This window comes from Sinohyriopsis cumingii, chromosome 15 (assembly GCF_028554795.1).
Source record: "Sinohyriopsis cumingii isolate HCF-2022 chromosome 15, ASM2855479v2, whole genome shotgun sequence".
Classification (NCBI taxonomy): Eukaryota; Metazoa; Mollusca; class Bivalvia; order Unionida; family Unionidae; genus Sinohyriopsis; species Sinohyriopsis cumingii.
The window spans coordinates 82128268-82145232 of NC_142975.1; the positions used below are offsets into that span (position 1 = coordinate 82128268).

General features: G+C 34.0%; 1 protein-coding gene across 1 annotated transcript in view; it reads right to left on the reverse strand.

Annotated features, from left to right (window-relative positions):
* LOC149782188 (uncharacterized) overlaps positions 1-16965 on the reverse strand; it is a 64596-nt gene that overhangs the window by 31004 nt on the left and 16627 nt on the right. The window contains exons 6-9 of the mRNA XM_089933600.1: positions 14999-15505; positions 11983-12089; positions 8480-8728; positions 4315-4436 (exon numbers count right to left, since the gene is read on the reverse strand). Of these exons, the coding sequence (XP_089789726.1) occupies positions 4315-4436; positions 8480-8728; positions 11983-12089; positions 14999-15505 (985 nt within the window). The remainder of the gene's footprint in view (positions 1-4314; positions 4437-8479; positions 8729-11982; positions 12090-14998; positions 15506-16965) is intronic.

Here is a 16965-nt window from a genome sequence, read left to right on the forward strand (position 1 = left end):
GCTGATTACAGTTCTTCAAAATTTTGATATGAAGTCACTAACCTGTTTGTACTTGGAATGCATTTGTGAGAGTGGTTCTCAAAATATCATTAATAATACATTTAAAACTATGCACAATCTTAATTGCCAATTAATAGAAAATTGTTACAAGTGGAGTGATGGTAACCTACATATTGTGAGTACCAATAGAGTCTGCCATAAGTGTTGTGAGGAGGCAGACTGTACCCATGAGATATTGTTCTGCTATCCAATTCCATTAATTGGGCAGTCACTATGTAGTGATCAGGTCATGTACTAATTGTATTAACCTTCATATTTTAATGTTATGCCCATTATAAGAGGTCTAGAAATGGCATAATGTTGGTGTTTGTTTTGCCATAAAATGAAATTTTTCTACTTGTAGTCCAGATAAATTTGAAAATATTTCCATATCTTGGAAATTCTTTCAAAGTCCTGGAAATTCTTTTCAAGTTGTTAATTTATTTTTTTTAAACATTTTCTATCTGGAAAATTATAAACAAATTTAGATCTGGAATTTATATTTATTCTGAAATTATATTTTGTGGTTAATGAGTGAAGTTTCTTATTTACAATTACCTAACTTAATTGATTTATTTGATTGTTTTGAACAAGTTAGAATCAAATAAACTACTAACTGACAACTTTTGAGTATTACATCTTGAGCAGAATTTAAAATTATCTGTTGTAGAATTTAAGATTATCTGGAGTATAAATTAAGATTATCTGTAGCAGAATTTAAGATTATCTGGAGTATAAATTAAGATTATCTGGAGTATAAATTAAGATTATCTGATTATCTGGAGTAGAAATTAAGATCATCTGGAGTAAAATTAAACAGATATCAAGACAGAATTATTTATGATTTGCAAAAAAGATAATCATGTTAGATCCACTGTAAAAACACTGAGGTTCCATATCACTATACATCATACATAAAAATGTTTCTAACATGCAGTGTTTCTTCTCAGTTTTGTTTTGCTTTCCTTTCTTCAAACTTCTGAGTTTTTCATAATTTTCTTTAACTAAATATCAGCCGTGGCTGAAACACTGATTTGATAAAATATATTTGAAAAAATATTTTCAATTTTGCTGTCAAAGTACCACAAAACAGTTGGTGGCTTTTCAGTGCACTCACATTAATGAATAACATTAGTATTCTGTTTACAAGTAACCAACAGTTGCATTTAGAAACAGCACAAACATTTCCAGTAATTTATACCAATAATGATGTTTGACTCAGATATATGGAATATAAAATTTCTGGTAATTTTCATTAACATTGATATCTGACTATATAAAGTGCACATTTTCCAGTAATTAATATCATTATGTCATTTGACTCATATCTTGTGTACTGAATAAGAAAATAAAATGATATGAGAAGTATACAATAGCATTTCTTTGAAACAATTTTAAGTTCAGCATTTGAAAGATACATGTAAAGTTAACACGATTAACACATGTGTTAGTACCCATGTTGATCCATTGTTGTCATGCGTTTAACCAACCAAATCCACTGCAGATATGCATGGACTGTCATGGACCATTGCAGTCTATAAATAGTATTGGTTGCTGTTGTTGTAGGGTTTAACGCCATTTGTCAACACAAGATAGGCTATATATGGTGGCCAGTATAATTGATGGAGGAAGAACCCTGGAAAACCCGGGAAGAACCACTGACCCATGAGAAGCTACTGGCAGGCTTTCTCATGTACCAAAATTAGCCAAGCCTGAGACTCGAACTCATGCAGACAGAGGTGAGATGGCAGTGATCTGTAACGGTAAGCGCTTTAGACAACTCGGCCACTCAGGGCCCCCTAAACTGTATTGGGTTTGGCTACTAAGTACTGTGTCTGAGCTTTAATGTATGTCAATGTATTTACTTTATTGCATGGATATCAATATTTGCCCTAATCATTTCAACATATGGGTCACACCCACAATACACAAGTGCAAAACAATGAACCCACAATGACTGCCCTGTAATACTCCCTTGATTTGTTTCAAATATACAGATAAGGCTAAGAGTTATCGTACTTGCTGCCGTATTAAGCCTGTGTGGAGTATAAGATGAATTTGCAAATTTTGTAAATTTTCCATCCTTCGTCCATATGCAAGTTGATGCTGCATAAAAGACAGGCTTGATCAGTGCCACCACTTAGTCTTTTTCACTTCCTTAATCACACCATGGCTAATTTTATCCTTCCTTTAATTCAGTACATTTTCAGCAAAACATTATTAAATGTAACTAAAAGTACCTAATTCATTTTACATGAAGTATGTTAAATGAATTAGGCACTTTAGCTAGTTTTAATGATGCTGACATAAAAATTGACTCTGTTAGAGATATGATAATATTTGTGATGCTGTGTGGAATGAAACTATAGTAACTTCCAGTTTCATGAATATTAATGGTACCACTGTATGCTAAAATGATTTTTCCACATTTTGATTTAGTAGACAGAGAGAGGGAGATATATGTATTAAATTGCATTTCTCTTCTTTAACCTTGTGATCAAACTAGAATATACCCTAATAAGAGAGAGAGAGAGAGAGAGAGAGAGGGACAAAAATGTCAGCCCTTCATGCTATTTTGTACTTTACAGCCCATACATACCATACTTTTTCAGTTTCAAAGTTTAAGATTCACAAGACATGAATTTATATCCATATAGACTCCACTGGGGCTAAATCCCTAGACTGAACATTTAACATGCTGTGTAATTTTCTTTCCAGGTAAAATGACCTCTCCATTCCCAACAAATAAGATTATCCTTCATCAGTAATTGAACATATACTTCCTGTAGTTTGGCAGCATTTGGTTTTGATCTTTGTTCATGCTAGGTGTTACTAAAATTGGAAACAGTTCTGTAGGCTAGTACAAAAGGCATCACTGGTTGAGAAACTTGCAAGAATAAGCACCTGGCAGTTCCTTTCATTACATGGTACCATATTCACAATACCCTAAGGACAGCCTCATTTCTCTCTTGATAACCTAATTTGATCCATTCTACCAAATCTTGCTCTCAAACAGGTGCCAGCTTGACCACAGCTTTGACGACCTGACCACAGCTATAGTATGATTATTAGCATGTAAATAAGACTGCCAAGTCATGTTGTTCTTGGAACAATGGATACTGTAACTTAAGCTAGAATGAACTGTTTGCTCATTGGTATTAATTGATAATGGCATATGGTATTCCTTGTACATGAATAAGATCACAATTGTCGGGAAACTAAAAATACAGATCACAATCGCCATGAAACCTCTCTCTCTCTCTCTCTCTCATCAGGGTATACTTATTTTGATCGCAAGATGCAAGAAAAAATTGATGGAATATGTTTTTGTCATGGTTATGCATACTCTAACTTGTCTATTATAATGCACCTAATAGTAATCGAATCTAAACAATGTATAGCATTAGTGATTTAGTGCAATTACATCTGACATACACGAATTTAATACTGGAGATCATGTAAATGTTTAAAAAGCTTCTCAATGTCAGGTCTTAAATTTTTTTGGCACATGATCTCTTGAAAAAAGTCATTATATTTTGCAAATTACTTTTCACACTTTTGGAGATTTTTTTACATACTTAAAATTACATGACATATGATAAAGCGATTTGAATGACATAATCCATATATAAGTCAACTCAGCATATAAGACAAGGCCCAGATTTTCCTGGTTAAAAGTATCAAGATATCGGAAAGCATTCATAGTAAATACTGGTCCACGTGCTTTGGCTTTGGGATCGTGGTGGGACTATGTCTCAGGTCATGTTTTCTTATTTGAATGCCTACCAATTTTCAAGGAATATGAATATTTGAAAGGGCAGAACAGATGTCTAAATACAATCCACACACTCCCTGCTAATTATTGCTATCAGGAGGTCCCAGAGAAGATTGGTAATGCCATTATCACAACTATGAGAACAATAAACAACGTTTAGGCTAAATTAGACTGGAAAAAAAATTGGATTTCAAAAATCGGCACCTCTGGGAACATAAATTGCTTCTGAACTATAACATATCAAGGGAGGGCCTCAAGAGAGAATAGTCATTGACTAATGAGTCACCCTCTATAAATAAAGCATTATTATCATTATTATTATTATTATTATCATACAGATGAACATGGTTCTACTGAAGTTAAAGGCCATATCTTATGTTTAAAATTGCTCTACATAATATAGGGTAATAATTCATGTACCCTTCACAAACCAGTGGGTGGATAAATGGATAAATATATATCCCCCCCATGGGGAAATAAACTTGTAGCCCTCAACTTACCTGAAGTAGAGGATTGTGCCCATCTCATGCTGGAATTTTAGGAATAGATTCAGTTCATCACTGCTCTCAATTCTAACAGATCCCAGGCTATTTATCTCTTCTATAAGACTGAGTGATGCTACCTGTTGGAAACAAATATAAATGTTACATTCAAAAGGTAACAGACATCGCAGAGATTGACTTAACATAGATTTTTCCACCAGCCAGTACAAATGAAAATCAAATGGCCCTGCAGAAAATCAACTGGCAATCCCAATCAGATTTAATAATGACTTAATTTGGAAAATTAACTGGCCCCACATGCCTATAGTGACCTACTTGCCTTTCTTGATGACTATCTATTCAGCAAAATTAGCGACAAACACGATTTTCAGTATGTTTCCTGTGGCAGCCATATCGGAAGTCCACAGTGTAGAGTTTTCATTTAGGACCAGCTAGATATTATAAGAAGCCTGTGTGTGAAAACCTATTCAGTCTGCCCATCAGTTCGGGAGGATCAGCTATAACAAGATTTTAATGATGGGCACCAAGGTGGAAATATCGGATGTCATATCTGCATCTTTTCATTCAGCATCAACTAGACACCATAGATGTCTTCTGATGAAAACCCCATGCAAATAGGAATTAAAATTTTGGAGGTGCAGTGACAAGAATATTGTCAAGATGGCTGCCCTGTTTGCCATATTTGAGGTCTTATCAGTACCATTTTTTGGAACCAACTAGATCTCATAATTAGTCTTCCTAAGAAAACCCAAAGTCAATTTGGTTTTTTGTTTAGGAGTAGCAATACCAAGATTTTCAAGATGACTGCCATGAAAGCCATATTGGATGTCTGATCAGCACCATTTTTTGGGACCAATTAGAAATCATGGAGATCTTCTGATGAAAACTCATTATTGATATGACTTTCAATATAATTGGAGGAGTTGTGGTAACAGGATTATGAAGACAGTCACTCTATTGACCATATTTAATGTTACTTCAGCACAATTTAGATTGAAATCCAACATAATGCCATATAAAGAAGTGGAAATTCCATGCTGATATGACTTTCTATTCAGGAGAAGCAACAACAGTAAGGTTTTAAAAATGGCTGCTGTGGCAGCCATTGTGAATTTCAGACTGGCACTATTTTAATTTAGTGCCAACTAAACAACATAAGAAATCTTTCTATGAAATTCCTAATTTTGATACAAACGTCCATGGATGAGTATCAACAATTATATTTAGGAACAACTAGATGAATGTGATGAATGTATGTATGTTTTGTAGCATTCTTCATATAGTTCAAAAGAGGTATCACACATGCTAAGGGCAGATGATGTTTGTAACAATACAGACCATCCCTTGGGATCTATTATATGACCAAAAGAGCTAATAAATAAATTATTTCATGCACTGTGAATGATGTATGATTCTAGGATTCAACTATACACTGTGTCCTTGGTTTATCTGTTCACTGTACAATGCGATTAATTGTATTAATTTGTAATAAATGACAAATTTATATTCTTACAATAAATTACAAATTTATTTGAGTTAGTATCTTGATAAATAAAGTGCGAAGTCTAAAAATAAACCATCTTAGAAATGTAGACTCAAATAAAAATGTGTACAGTAGTCCCCCTCTTATAAGGCCACCCCTAATGCAGCAGGGAATTGGCCTTATAATGCGGGTGGCCTCTCTAGAGGGGGATGACAAATGTGCATAGTAAATACATATGAAAAAGTCACAAGTACATTTAATTTTAAATATTTAATATTTTTATTAAAAAATCACATGCATGATGTGAAATAAATGTAAAACAAACTTTGTCATCATTTTCAAAAGAATGCTATGAATAACCATTGATATAGTTTTAAAACTGTCTTTATAAATATGTTACAGTTCACATCATCTGTCACTTTGTTGGTAACAGTCTAAAAAACAAACCAGTCTCGTCACGTTAAAAATATCCTTGCTGTCATATCCCCTTCATATATCGTTTAGTCTTTTGTTCCAATCTTCGACAACTTCATTATTAACATCAGCTGATTTGCCACTAAGGACAGAACACTTGATATTGTGTCGCACTTGAAATCTGTGCAACCATCCATTACTTGCAGTAAAGTCATCATATCCCAATTCAACTGACAAATTTTTTGCTTTTTCTTGTCATTCAAATCAGGATACAAACGTCTCCTGGCTCAAACAATCTTCCTTTCTCCGTCCATTTCACCTTTCCACTTCTGCAGAATTGTTTCATTATCTTTCACGATATGGTTTATCTGAGTATTCCCGACGTTAGTTTTCTGCAAGAATCCTCGACGACCCCCTCCCCCCGTCAGTTGAATTACTTTCATGTTCTCCTCTAAATTGAGAATTTTTATTTTCCTCGATGACATGTTGATCTTTCTGCAGTAATTTATTCATGTTGCCAACTACAATACTGATAAAACAATTCTGTATGCATCTAAACAAATTGCCATGTGTTTTTAAAGGAAGTGATCTTGTCATGTGATTCATTAGTCGCAGTCTGGTACCCCATTGTTTTTACACATTTCTTGAAACTAAGTGAGAGAAGCCAAAATGGCTTCGATATGTACCATTAACATCACGCAGATTTGACCTCGTGGCCGCTAGGATTCGTAATTTTGACAATTATTGTCAGTAGTAACAGCCACTGATTATCAAAGTGAACAAGCTCAACATCTTACTGAGGGAAGCCATAAAGGCTACCAAACCATTTTCCTGCTGACTTGGGTATTGTACATCGATACTGCCACTTCTCAGCTATTACTACTGTTCAATAATTGTAATTTTAACAATTATCAGAGTGACGAAACCGGACATCTTATGATAACACAGCAGTAAGGCTAATTGGATTACATGTACGTACCCTTTTGTATGGATTAAAATTTGAGTCTTTCTCGGTTTTTATAGAATAAATTTGGCTTCTCGTGAGGCGTAAATGATATAATATTAAACTTAGTGGTAAATGTACTTTACTCAACACTTCTTTCAGTAACGAAAACCTGACATCGGGGAAACAGAAAATGGATTACTTAACACACATTATGAATAAAATACTGGTTCTGGATACATATTCAAATAAAATGCGGCCACTTGTGAGGGGCAAATTTTATAATTTTGCACTAACATGCTGGCTGCTGGTCACGTTAGCCAGGTGGCCTTTCGTGAGGGGTACTTTTGAACACAAACTCTTCGGTGCCAACAGATTCTGGCCGTACGGAGCGGGTGGCCGCTGGTCAGGGGGGCCGTTCAAGAGGGGGACTACTGTACATCCTAACCATTATTACAATAGGCAACAAAATGTGTACATCCCAACCATTATTACAAATGGCAACAAAAAAATGTGTACATCCCAACCATTATTACAAATGGCAACAACAAAAATCTGTACATCCCAACCATTATTACAAATGGCAACAAAAAAATGTGTTCATCCCTACCGTTATTACAAATGGCAACAAATAAAAATGTACATCCCAACCATTATAACAAATGGCAAGAATATGTAAATCCCAACCATTATTACAAATGGCAACAATGTGTACATCCCAACCATTATTACAAATGGCAACAATGTGTACATCCCAACCATTATTACAAATGGCAACAATGTGTACACCCCCAACCATTATTACAAATGGCAACAAGCTCAGATAATCTTATGCAAGATCGACTCATTATTATGCATACATTGCGCACGAAACAAAACTCGATATTTATCTTAATGATATAAGCCAATTTAAAAAGTCTCTAAAAATATGGCAATTTGAGGTATAGGAGTTTATGTTCCTAACGTTAATGTGATGAGTTAATGTAATCGATAGAAAAACAGTCATACCGAGTCTAATCAAAATGGACTATGCTTTTCAGAAGAAACTGATAACAGGTTTTGCATATTGTTCCTATGGAAATCACACCAATGTTACAGGAGCCACCCTGAACTCAATTCAGATAGAGATGTCTTATGAAGCAATCTTGCCAAGTGATCTAAATAAACCCAATAGTTTCTAGAAAGAAGTCAAAAATAGAAAATCTGGACTTATGAATGAACAACAGATGAATGATATATACAGGACTATGCCTGAGAAGTGAGCTTTTAAAGTCATGAATGAATCTGAATAATCTACACAAAACATTTCCTCCTATCCATACCATAACACCAGAATTTTTTAGTTTCATGAGCGCTTGTTCTAATGGGAGCCATCGAGTTGGTTTTTCTTCCCCCCACTGGGGCTGCTGTGATGCCAGTTCAAAAATATTTCTTTTCAACTCCTCCAGCTTGGGGTCCAACTTTGTGTTGTCAATGGCAATATAACCCATCAGGTGTACCTTTGAAGGCTTGTCTTTCAATATTTGACAAATTTTATTGTAGTACTCATCAATGACTTTCTGTCGAGATTTCTGAAAAAAAATGATGAAATAACCCACGTCAGGATCACATGGAATTTTGTGACAGTGGTAATAAAGCTGACAATACTGTGTTCTAATGCAACCCAAAATAAATATAACTTTTCATTTGAAATGTATATTGTTTTTTAGATGCATGGTAAAAGAATCAGCTAGCTCTGCTTGTGCAGCTGGAAATAAAGATAGTCTTAGATCTTAAAGTTAATGCATTCCCACAACATCACAAATAGTCTTAGATCCTAAAGTTAATGTATTCCCACAACATCACAAATAGTTTTAGATCCTAAAGTTAATGCATTCCCACAACATTCCAAATAGTCTTAGATCCTAAATTTAATGCATTCCCACAACATTCCAAATAGTTTTAGAGCCTGAAGTTAATGCATTCCTACAACATTCCAAATAGTCTTAGATCCTAAATTTAATGCATTCCCACAACATTCCAAATAGTTTTAGATCCTAAATTTAATGCATTCCCACAACATTCCAAATAGTTTTAGAGCCTGAAGTTGATGCATTACCAATGAAATCCAGATATTCAGGGCCTGAAATTAATGCATTCACACTGTATTTCATAATCAGCACCTGAATTAAATGCAAGGTGACATGCAGACCAAAATTACTAACTGCCTGCAGTTTATTTTTATCTGTGTTATCATAACTTATAACAGACATGCATAGATAAAATGACTATTTTGAATAAAATAACAGCTCTTGCACTGTTTTTGCTTCATGCACTAAAAGCTATGAGCAATAAAAAATTTTTTTTATTCCTTTCTTAAGCTTCCCTTCTAAATGAATAAAGGTGCAAAAAACATGGCTGTTGTTGTTGTTGTTGTTGTTGTTGTAGGGTTTAACGCCATTTTTCAGCACACGATAGGCTATACATGGCAGCCAGTATTAATGGCGGAGGAAGAACCTGGGAAAACCTCCAGAAAGAACCACCGACCCACGAGAAGCTACTGGCAGGCTTTCTCACATACCCACATTGGCCGAATCTGATACTCAAACCCATGCAGACAGAGGTGAGATGGCAGTGATCTGTAACAGAGAGCACTTCAGACCACTCGGCCACTCGAGGCCTCGCAAAAATTATGGAACAACTGACCAAATTTAGGCCAACTGGAGAGTATCGTCGAGGAGTTTATGGCATATTGTCAGTTTCATTTGAAGCAGTCAGATTATGATAAATCCTTCTTAACAATGAATAGAGATTGTGACATAGATTCTGGTAACAATGAAACCTTACTTACACATTATATGGGGAAGAAAAAGAAAAAAACAAAGGCACATTTAAGAAGGAAGAAAAAATAAATGTCACATCCATAAGGATCAAGAAATTAAAATAAAAAATACATTTCTTGATTTTGTTTTACTCATGCCTCGTATATGTGTGTGTATACGTACGGCCAATATCACGTAGAAAATGGATTACTGAAAAAAATGTGTTATGTTACATTTATATTTCAAGTGTTTTTTCTCCATTTACTGTCTCTGTTTACAACAATATTTTTCTTGAAAGAATTATTGATTAATATTTTTTGCAAGATAAATATTAAAAGTATTCTTACTAAGAAAATAGGTTTAAAAAATGTACACTATAATCACTAGGATTATGCCAATACAATGCACTGGATCATCATAATTCTTTTAATTTTTATTGTTTTTATTGGCTTAATGACATGCAGGTAGGACATGTGTAATAAGAGTTATTTATTAAAGTTTCTTTTAATTCCCTAAAATGAACCTTTATGTGTAAATCTTTCATGATTCTCTAATGCTGTTTTCTGGCTTAACGCCACAGTGAACTCCCTCAATTCTGCAATGATCACATTTTATAAAGGATCATCAAACTACATGCCATTCAGCTGCTTTTTGGTTACCTCCCCTGCACCAGTCTGTTTACTGTATGAATACACAAAAACAAGCTGTCAATCCTTGACGAAACTTGTAGAATATCATGCACTAAGATAATTTAGTGTGTACTTGAAGCTACAAAGTTCTATAATCATAGTAACTAACGTGCACCTATAAACGTTTATAACCCTATAGGAATGTAATTGTCATCTGAGACCATCTTTACTGCAAGTTGATCATGCATCACTTCCACACACATATGAAGGGAAGGTAATGCTTACATCAGCTTAAGTTTGGTTCACTCTTTTATGCTAAAGAGTTCCAAGGACAAGTAAGTGACAAAATTTTATTTAAATTTTGGATATCAGCTTCAAAAGTATGAGGATTCAAAGGAAAGGGTAAATGAATTCCTCCAAACTATGTGTAAAACTAACTTGTAAATGACTTAACCTTTTCATGTGAAGAAGCCATATTCAAAGTTGTATTATAGAAGTATCACAGTGGACTCCAATTTATGACCTAGCAATTGGATCCCAGTGGGCAATGGCATATCCAGCTCACCACATGAATTAGTTCCCTGTATCATGTGAAGTTAACACTGCAGAGCCGGCAATAAACAGTTTCAAAGTTATGACCCTTGTGCAAGTCCCCAGTGGGTATAGAAATAGCACAGGTCCCATGCTAAAGTTGCAAGATGGTCTTAGTACAATTCAGGGTAGTGCCCCTTGACCTTCCCTTCCCATTGTATGCATGGGAGTGGAATTATTGGGAAAAAAAAGAAGCATTCCTCCTGCAACCCAAACATGAATTTCAGCCAATTTCCTTAAAATTCAATGACTAGTTTCTAGTGTTGCACATCAATAGAAACTACTGATAACAGTATTGTTATGGCTATTGCATTTTCCTGCAGCAAAAGGTAAAGTATATACTTTTAAGCATCATCCTTTCCTATTTTTAATCAGCATAAAATGATCAGCTATCATTTTCTGGCAAAAGGTTTTCTTTTCAAATCCCATTTTGAAAGCATAGAGAATATTAGTGATCTATGGAAGTGCCTGAGGATTTGATACTGTATATAATTTAGCAATAAAAAATTGGTATTTTGAACTCTAAATATTTGTCATTCATTTGTTATTAAGCACTCCACAGATTCCAGTTTTTCTTACACTTATGACCTCTGCATTTTAGCACTCTTGTGGATTTCTCATTTAGAAAACTCTAGCAAGTTCATGAAATGACTCCAACTGTATCATGCTCAGATTAAGTAATTTCATCTTAAGTTAAAAGAAAAGCATGCATAATTCAATCACTAGAAAAGACTGAACTTTTTTATACTCAGTCAATAAATTGGCTACACTAAGAAGAGACCATTGTATCCCATCTAGACATACCTCTGGAATCTTATCCACGTGTGTTCCCACCAGTATCACAGGGGTGATGCCAGCTTCAGTGGATTGTGCACAGTAATGTATGGAATTGAGCCAAATCTCAACCAAGTCTGAAAACCAAGCAGGACACTACATTACGTATCTTTGTGTAATAACAATAAGCAATTTTTATATATTTTTTTATTTAAGTGAGATTGCATTAACTAGTTAAAAGCCAGTTTCTGTTATGTCCCTATATAAAACTGTATTTGCGTGTTATTATTATTACAGTATTAAATTCAACAATGTTACATGAAATTGCTCAAAGCAACAATTACATTTAAATACAAAGCATTTTATACATTGCACATTTTCAGTTTAAAGAAAACTGCAACAAACAAACACGCACAATATTAGAGACTGCACTATTTACACACTGTAGTAAAGTCCCATTCACTGCTACTTATTTACAATATTAGAGACTGTACTTTTTATACACTGTAGTACAATCCCATTCACTGCTACTTATTTACAATATTAGAGACTGTACTTTGTATACACTGTAGTAAAATCCCATTCACTGCTACATATTTACAATATTAGAGACTGTACTTTTTATACACTGTAGTACAGTCCCATTCACTGCTACTTATTTACAATATTAGAGACTGTACTTTTTATACACTGAAGTACAATCCCATTCACTGCTACATATTTACAATATTTGAGACTGTACTTTGTATACACTGTAGTACAATCCCATTCACTGCTACTTATTTACAATATTAGAGACTGTACTTTGTATACACTGTAGTAAAATCCCATTCACTGGTACATATTTACAATATTAGAGACTGTACTTTTTATACACTATAGTAAAGTCCCGTTAACTGCTACATATTTGCAATATTAGAGACTGTACTTTTTATACACTGTAGTACAATCCCATTCACTGCTACATATTTACAATATTAGAGACTGTACTTTTTATACACTCTAGTACAGTCCCATTCACTGCTACATATTCACAATATTAGAGACTGTACTTTTTAAATATTGTAGTACAGTCCCATCAACTGCTACTTGTTTACAATATTAGAGACTGCAAATAATTTTACAAATATAAATTACAATCCCATCAACTGTTACTTTTTTACATTACATAACATACTGGTAAGGTACAATATAAACGGGTCAAGTGTTGCTTTATATTACTTGCTTTGTTTCTTTATTTCAATGTCTGATTTATGCTATCTTACCTAGAACTCTGTTTGCTTTACCATACATGTCATATGTTAAAAATACAGTAATCCATGTTTGGTTCTTTAATTCTAGCTACAGTACTTTATATCATATTTGGAACTCATTTTGATTTACCATACATGTCATGTGTTAAAAATACAGTAATCCATGTTGGTTCTTAAATTCTAGCTACAGTACTTTATATCATATTTGGAACTCATTTTGATTTAAAATACATGTCATGTGTTAAAAATACAGTAATCCATGTTGGTTCTTAAATTCTAGCTACAGTACTTTATATCATATTTGGAACTCATTTTGATTTAAAATACATGTCATATGTTAAAAATACAGTAATCCATGCTGGTTCTTAAATTCTAGCTACAGTACTTTATATCATATTTGGAACTCATTTTGATTTACCATACATGTGTTAAAAATACAGTAATCCATGTTGGGTCTTTAATTCTAGCTACAGTACTTTATATCATATTTGGAACTCATTTTGATTTACCATACATGTCATGTGTTAAAAATACAGTAATCCATGTTGGGTCTTTAATTCTAGCTACAGTACTTTATATCATATTTGGAACTCATTTTGATTTAAAATACATGTCATGTGTTAAAAATACAGTAATCCATGTTGGTTCTTAAATTCTAGCTACAGTACTTTATATCATATTTGGAACTCATTTTGATTTACCATACATCATGTGTGTTAAAAATACTCAATTCTTGGTTCTTTAAATCTAGCCATAGTATTTTATGTTCACTCTTACCCCATTAAATTCATTACCCTTCCACTTGCTACATGTATTTTTTAATTTATCTTACTTCTTGCCAACTTGGTTTATGTATCTTTATCATCATGCAGTTGGCAATTGTACATGAAACAAATTTTTTTTTATCAGTAGCATTGGTCTTAAGTATCATGCATTTTATCCATTTCTAATTATAGTACAAGTCACACGGGTCATGTATGCACATTTACTCATTTTCAATTAAATATAAATTGTTTGTTTAAATTCTAACACTACTTTGCTTTAAACAAAGTCAATTCAATCCTGACTTTTTTAATGATCTGCTCCTTAACTGTCATCAAGAAACTTCCAGATGAAAATTATCAATCTCTATGGTCTTTTACAATGGTGGCCATGTACTAAACTTGGGTCAAGAAAAGAGCACTTCAAGTGGAATCTTCAAAATATATGGTAGTACGAATCTGTTTCCCAATATGCATAGTGTTCATTGTGACATCACAGCACATGACATTCAATCCAGATTGTACTGGATGACACCTTTAGGTTCATTTCGTCCAAAAATGTATATGTATTTTAACATTGATTTTGCCGTATGCATTTCTCGTGGCCTCTAATCAATGACCTTTCAAAGGAATGTCGATGTATAAGAATCCAAATAAAGTGAATACTTGCCACTTAAAGGTATGTAGAATCAAAATTCTATAAAATGACACCCATTACTGAAATAATCAGTCTGAGTGTTTAATGCAAACATGACCTGTGTGACTTTTACTAAAATACATATCAATTAAATTAATATTCATCATGTACACCCTTTCCTTTAGTATGCCACAGCATAACCCCTATTAATTTCTCAAGACTACCGTAATTTATGTCGAACTGGCATAACAGCTCATTATTGTTAATAATGCCTTTATTACATTCAGACTTATAATAAAACTTGTTTCCTTTGACTCTGTAAGTTAGATACTTCCCTTCTCTGTCTATGCCTCCTGCTTCCCATATCCTTTATCGGTTAAACAGTTTTAACTTACCATGAACTTTACGTGGTTTTATCCCCTCTACATCAAGAAAGCACTCATCTTTTACAAGATCTGTGACTTGCTGGTTTAAGTCAATGACTAAGAGATATACTGCACTACTCGTTAAAAATGCCTGGTGAGTGGTGTAGAATACATATTGCCCTGCAAAATCCCACATTGCTAGTGCTGCATATTCCACCACACTCTTCTCTAGTTTGCCAGCATTCTCATTGACCAATTGGAAAATTTCCATCACTGCATCTTTTTGCTTACTCCTATTGGGCTCTGGTTTGCTTAATGAAGTTGTGACTTTGCTTGATGATTCAGTCTGCGGGATGGAACCTTGTTTGATTGACGCCTTGCTCTGTACTGGTTGATTAACCATTTGATATTCATGGTATCCATCGTCATGTTCATCCATCTCAATATGGCGCTCCTGTTTACCACTTGCTTCCTGTTTCGAAACACAATCATTTAAAAACTTTACAAGGCGCTTAAGTCTGGAGTATTTCTCTGCATCTGAAATAAGGAGTGTAAATATTTAAAAGAGAAAATGGGGAAGAATACTCTCTGAGTGCATGCAAGAGGCATTGGGACAGGGGGAAATGGAAGATATGTGATAATGGCCAAAGTTTATACTAGGCTCTCTCATGTTCATGTTAAATGAATTCTGGCCACAATATTATCATAATGGTACTATTCAAATTATTACAATGTCTCTGATTATGTAACAACAAATGTTTATACTGTAAGCTGGTCATTTTTTACTACGAGATTTTAGTGTAGCCCTCAATTTGTCCAACAGATTTACAGACTAGGGCACATCTGTTCCCCTTTTTCTGTTGATTAGCAATGTCCATTCAAGTGCTGTGCCTACCAGACATCTAGATACCCCAAGTACTATCAAATGAATCTTATAGCAGTACAAAGTTTCATTCATCTACCTCAAAAGGTCTACAATTAAAGAAAGAAAAAGAAGTCTTAGGTAAAACTTAACATTGAATTACTGACCTCAAAAATACAACATTTTAGTGTAGTACTATTATCCGTATGGTACTTCTTCCATGTCAAGGCTATGACATCCACAGGGGCTCATTGCAAAGAAAATTATGAATATATATCAATGGATAGAAAGCTGGGAGACTGAATCTGTAACAACACTGTTACAGGTCTGACTGCCAAACCCTCCTACCACTGATGTATACTCTTAATTTTCTTTGTAACAAGCCCCTGTGATGACATCATAGCTAACTTACAGTGATGATATACAGGTGCAGTGGAACCAAGTTATCGAGTGTCAATTAAAATGCTTACTAAAAAACTAGACTAATCTCAAAAGCCATATAGTGAAAATTATACAGTCCTATCGCTTATTTCACATCCGATGCATCTTTAACATTTTAGTATATTAAGTCTAAGTTTTGACAATGTTTAATGCACTGTTGATCAGGCTTTTCTCTTTTCTCCATATTGGAAATTTTAAATCCCTTTGTGATTCCTATATGTTTTGAAAGCTGCTTTCTGATTGGATTATATACGAGGTGTCAATTTTTTGCTGCTCTAAGCAGGAATAAAAGTCACATCAGTGGTCACCTTGCTAGCTTAAGTGATTTTTTTTGGACTGAACAGTGACTCAGGTGCAGGATTATTGCTTTTTTGCCCCTTGTTTTAGGCTCTGACTCCAAAAATGGTGTGTGTGTGTGTGTGTACGTGTGTGTGAGTGTGTGTGTGTGTGTGTTTGTGAATTTTATTTTCTTACTTAAGAATTTACATACTTCTATAGTCCGGTGATTCAGATATGTATTCAAGTTTACAATAGTTTGATGAGTCAGCCAATAAATTTAGTGTTTCTCATTTTGTTTCAAATGTTCAGAGTTGATTTGCAAATACAATGTTTCTGTTTAAAAGAAAGTTCACGTTTCATATTGGCAACTTGTATGCTCTAATGAACAACAAAACTATCTTTGCTAACTATCTGC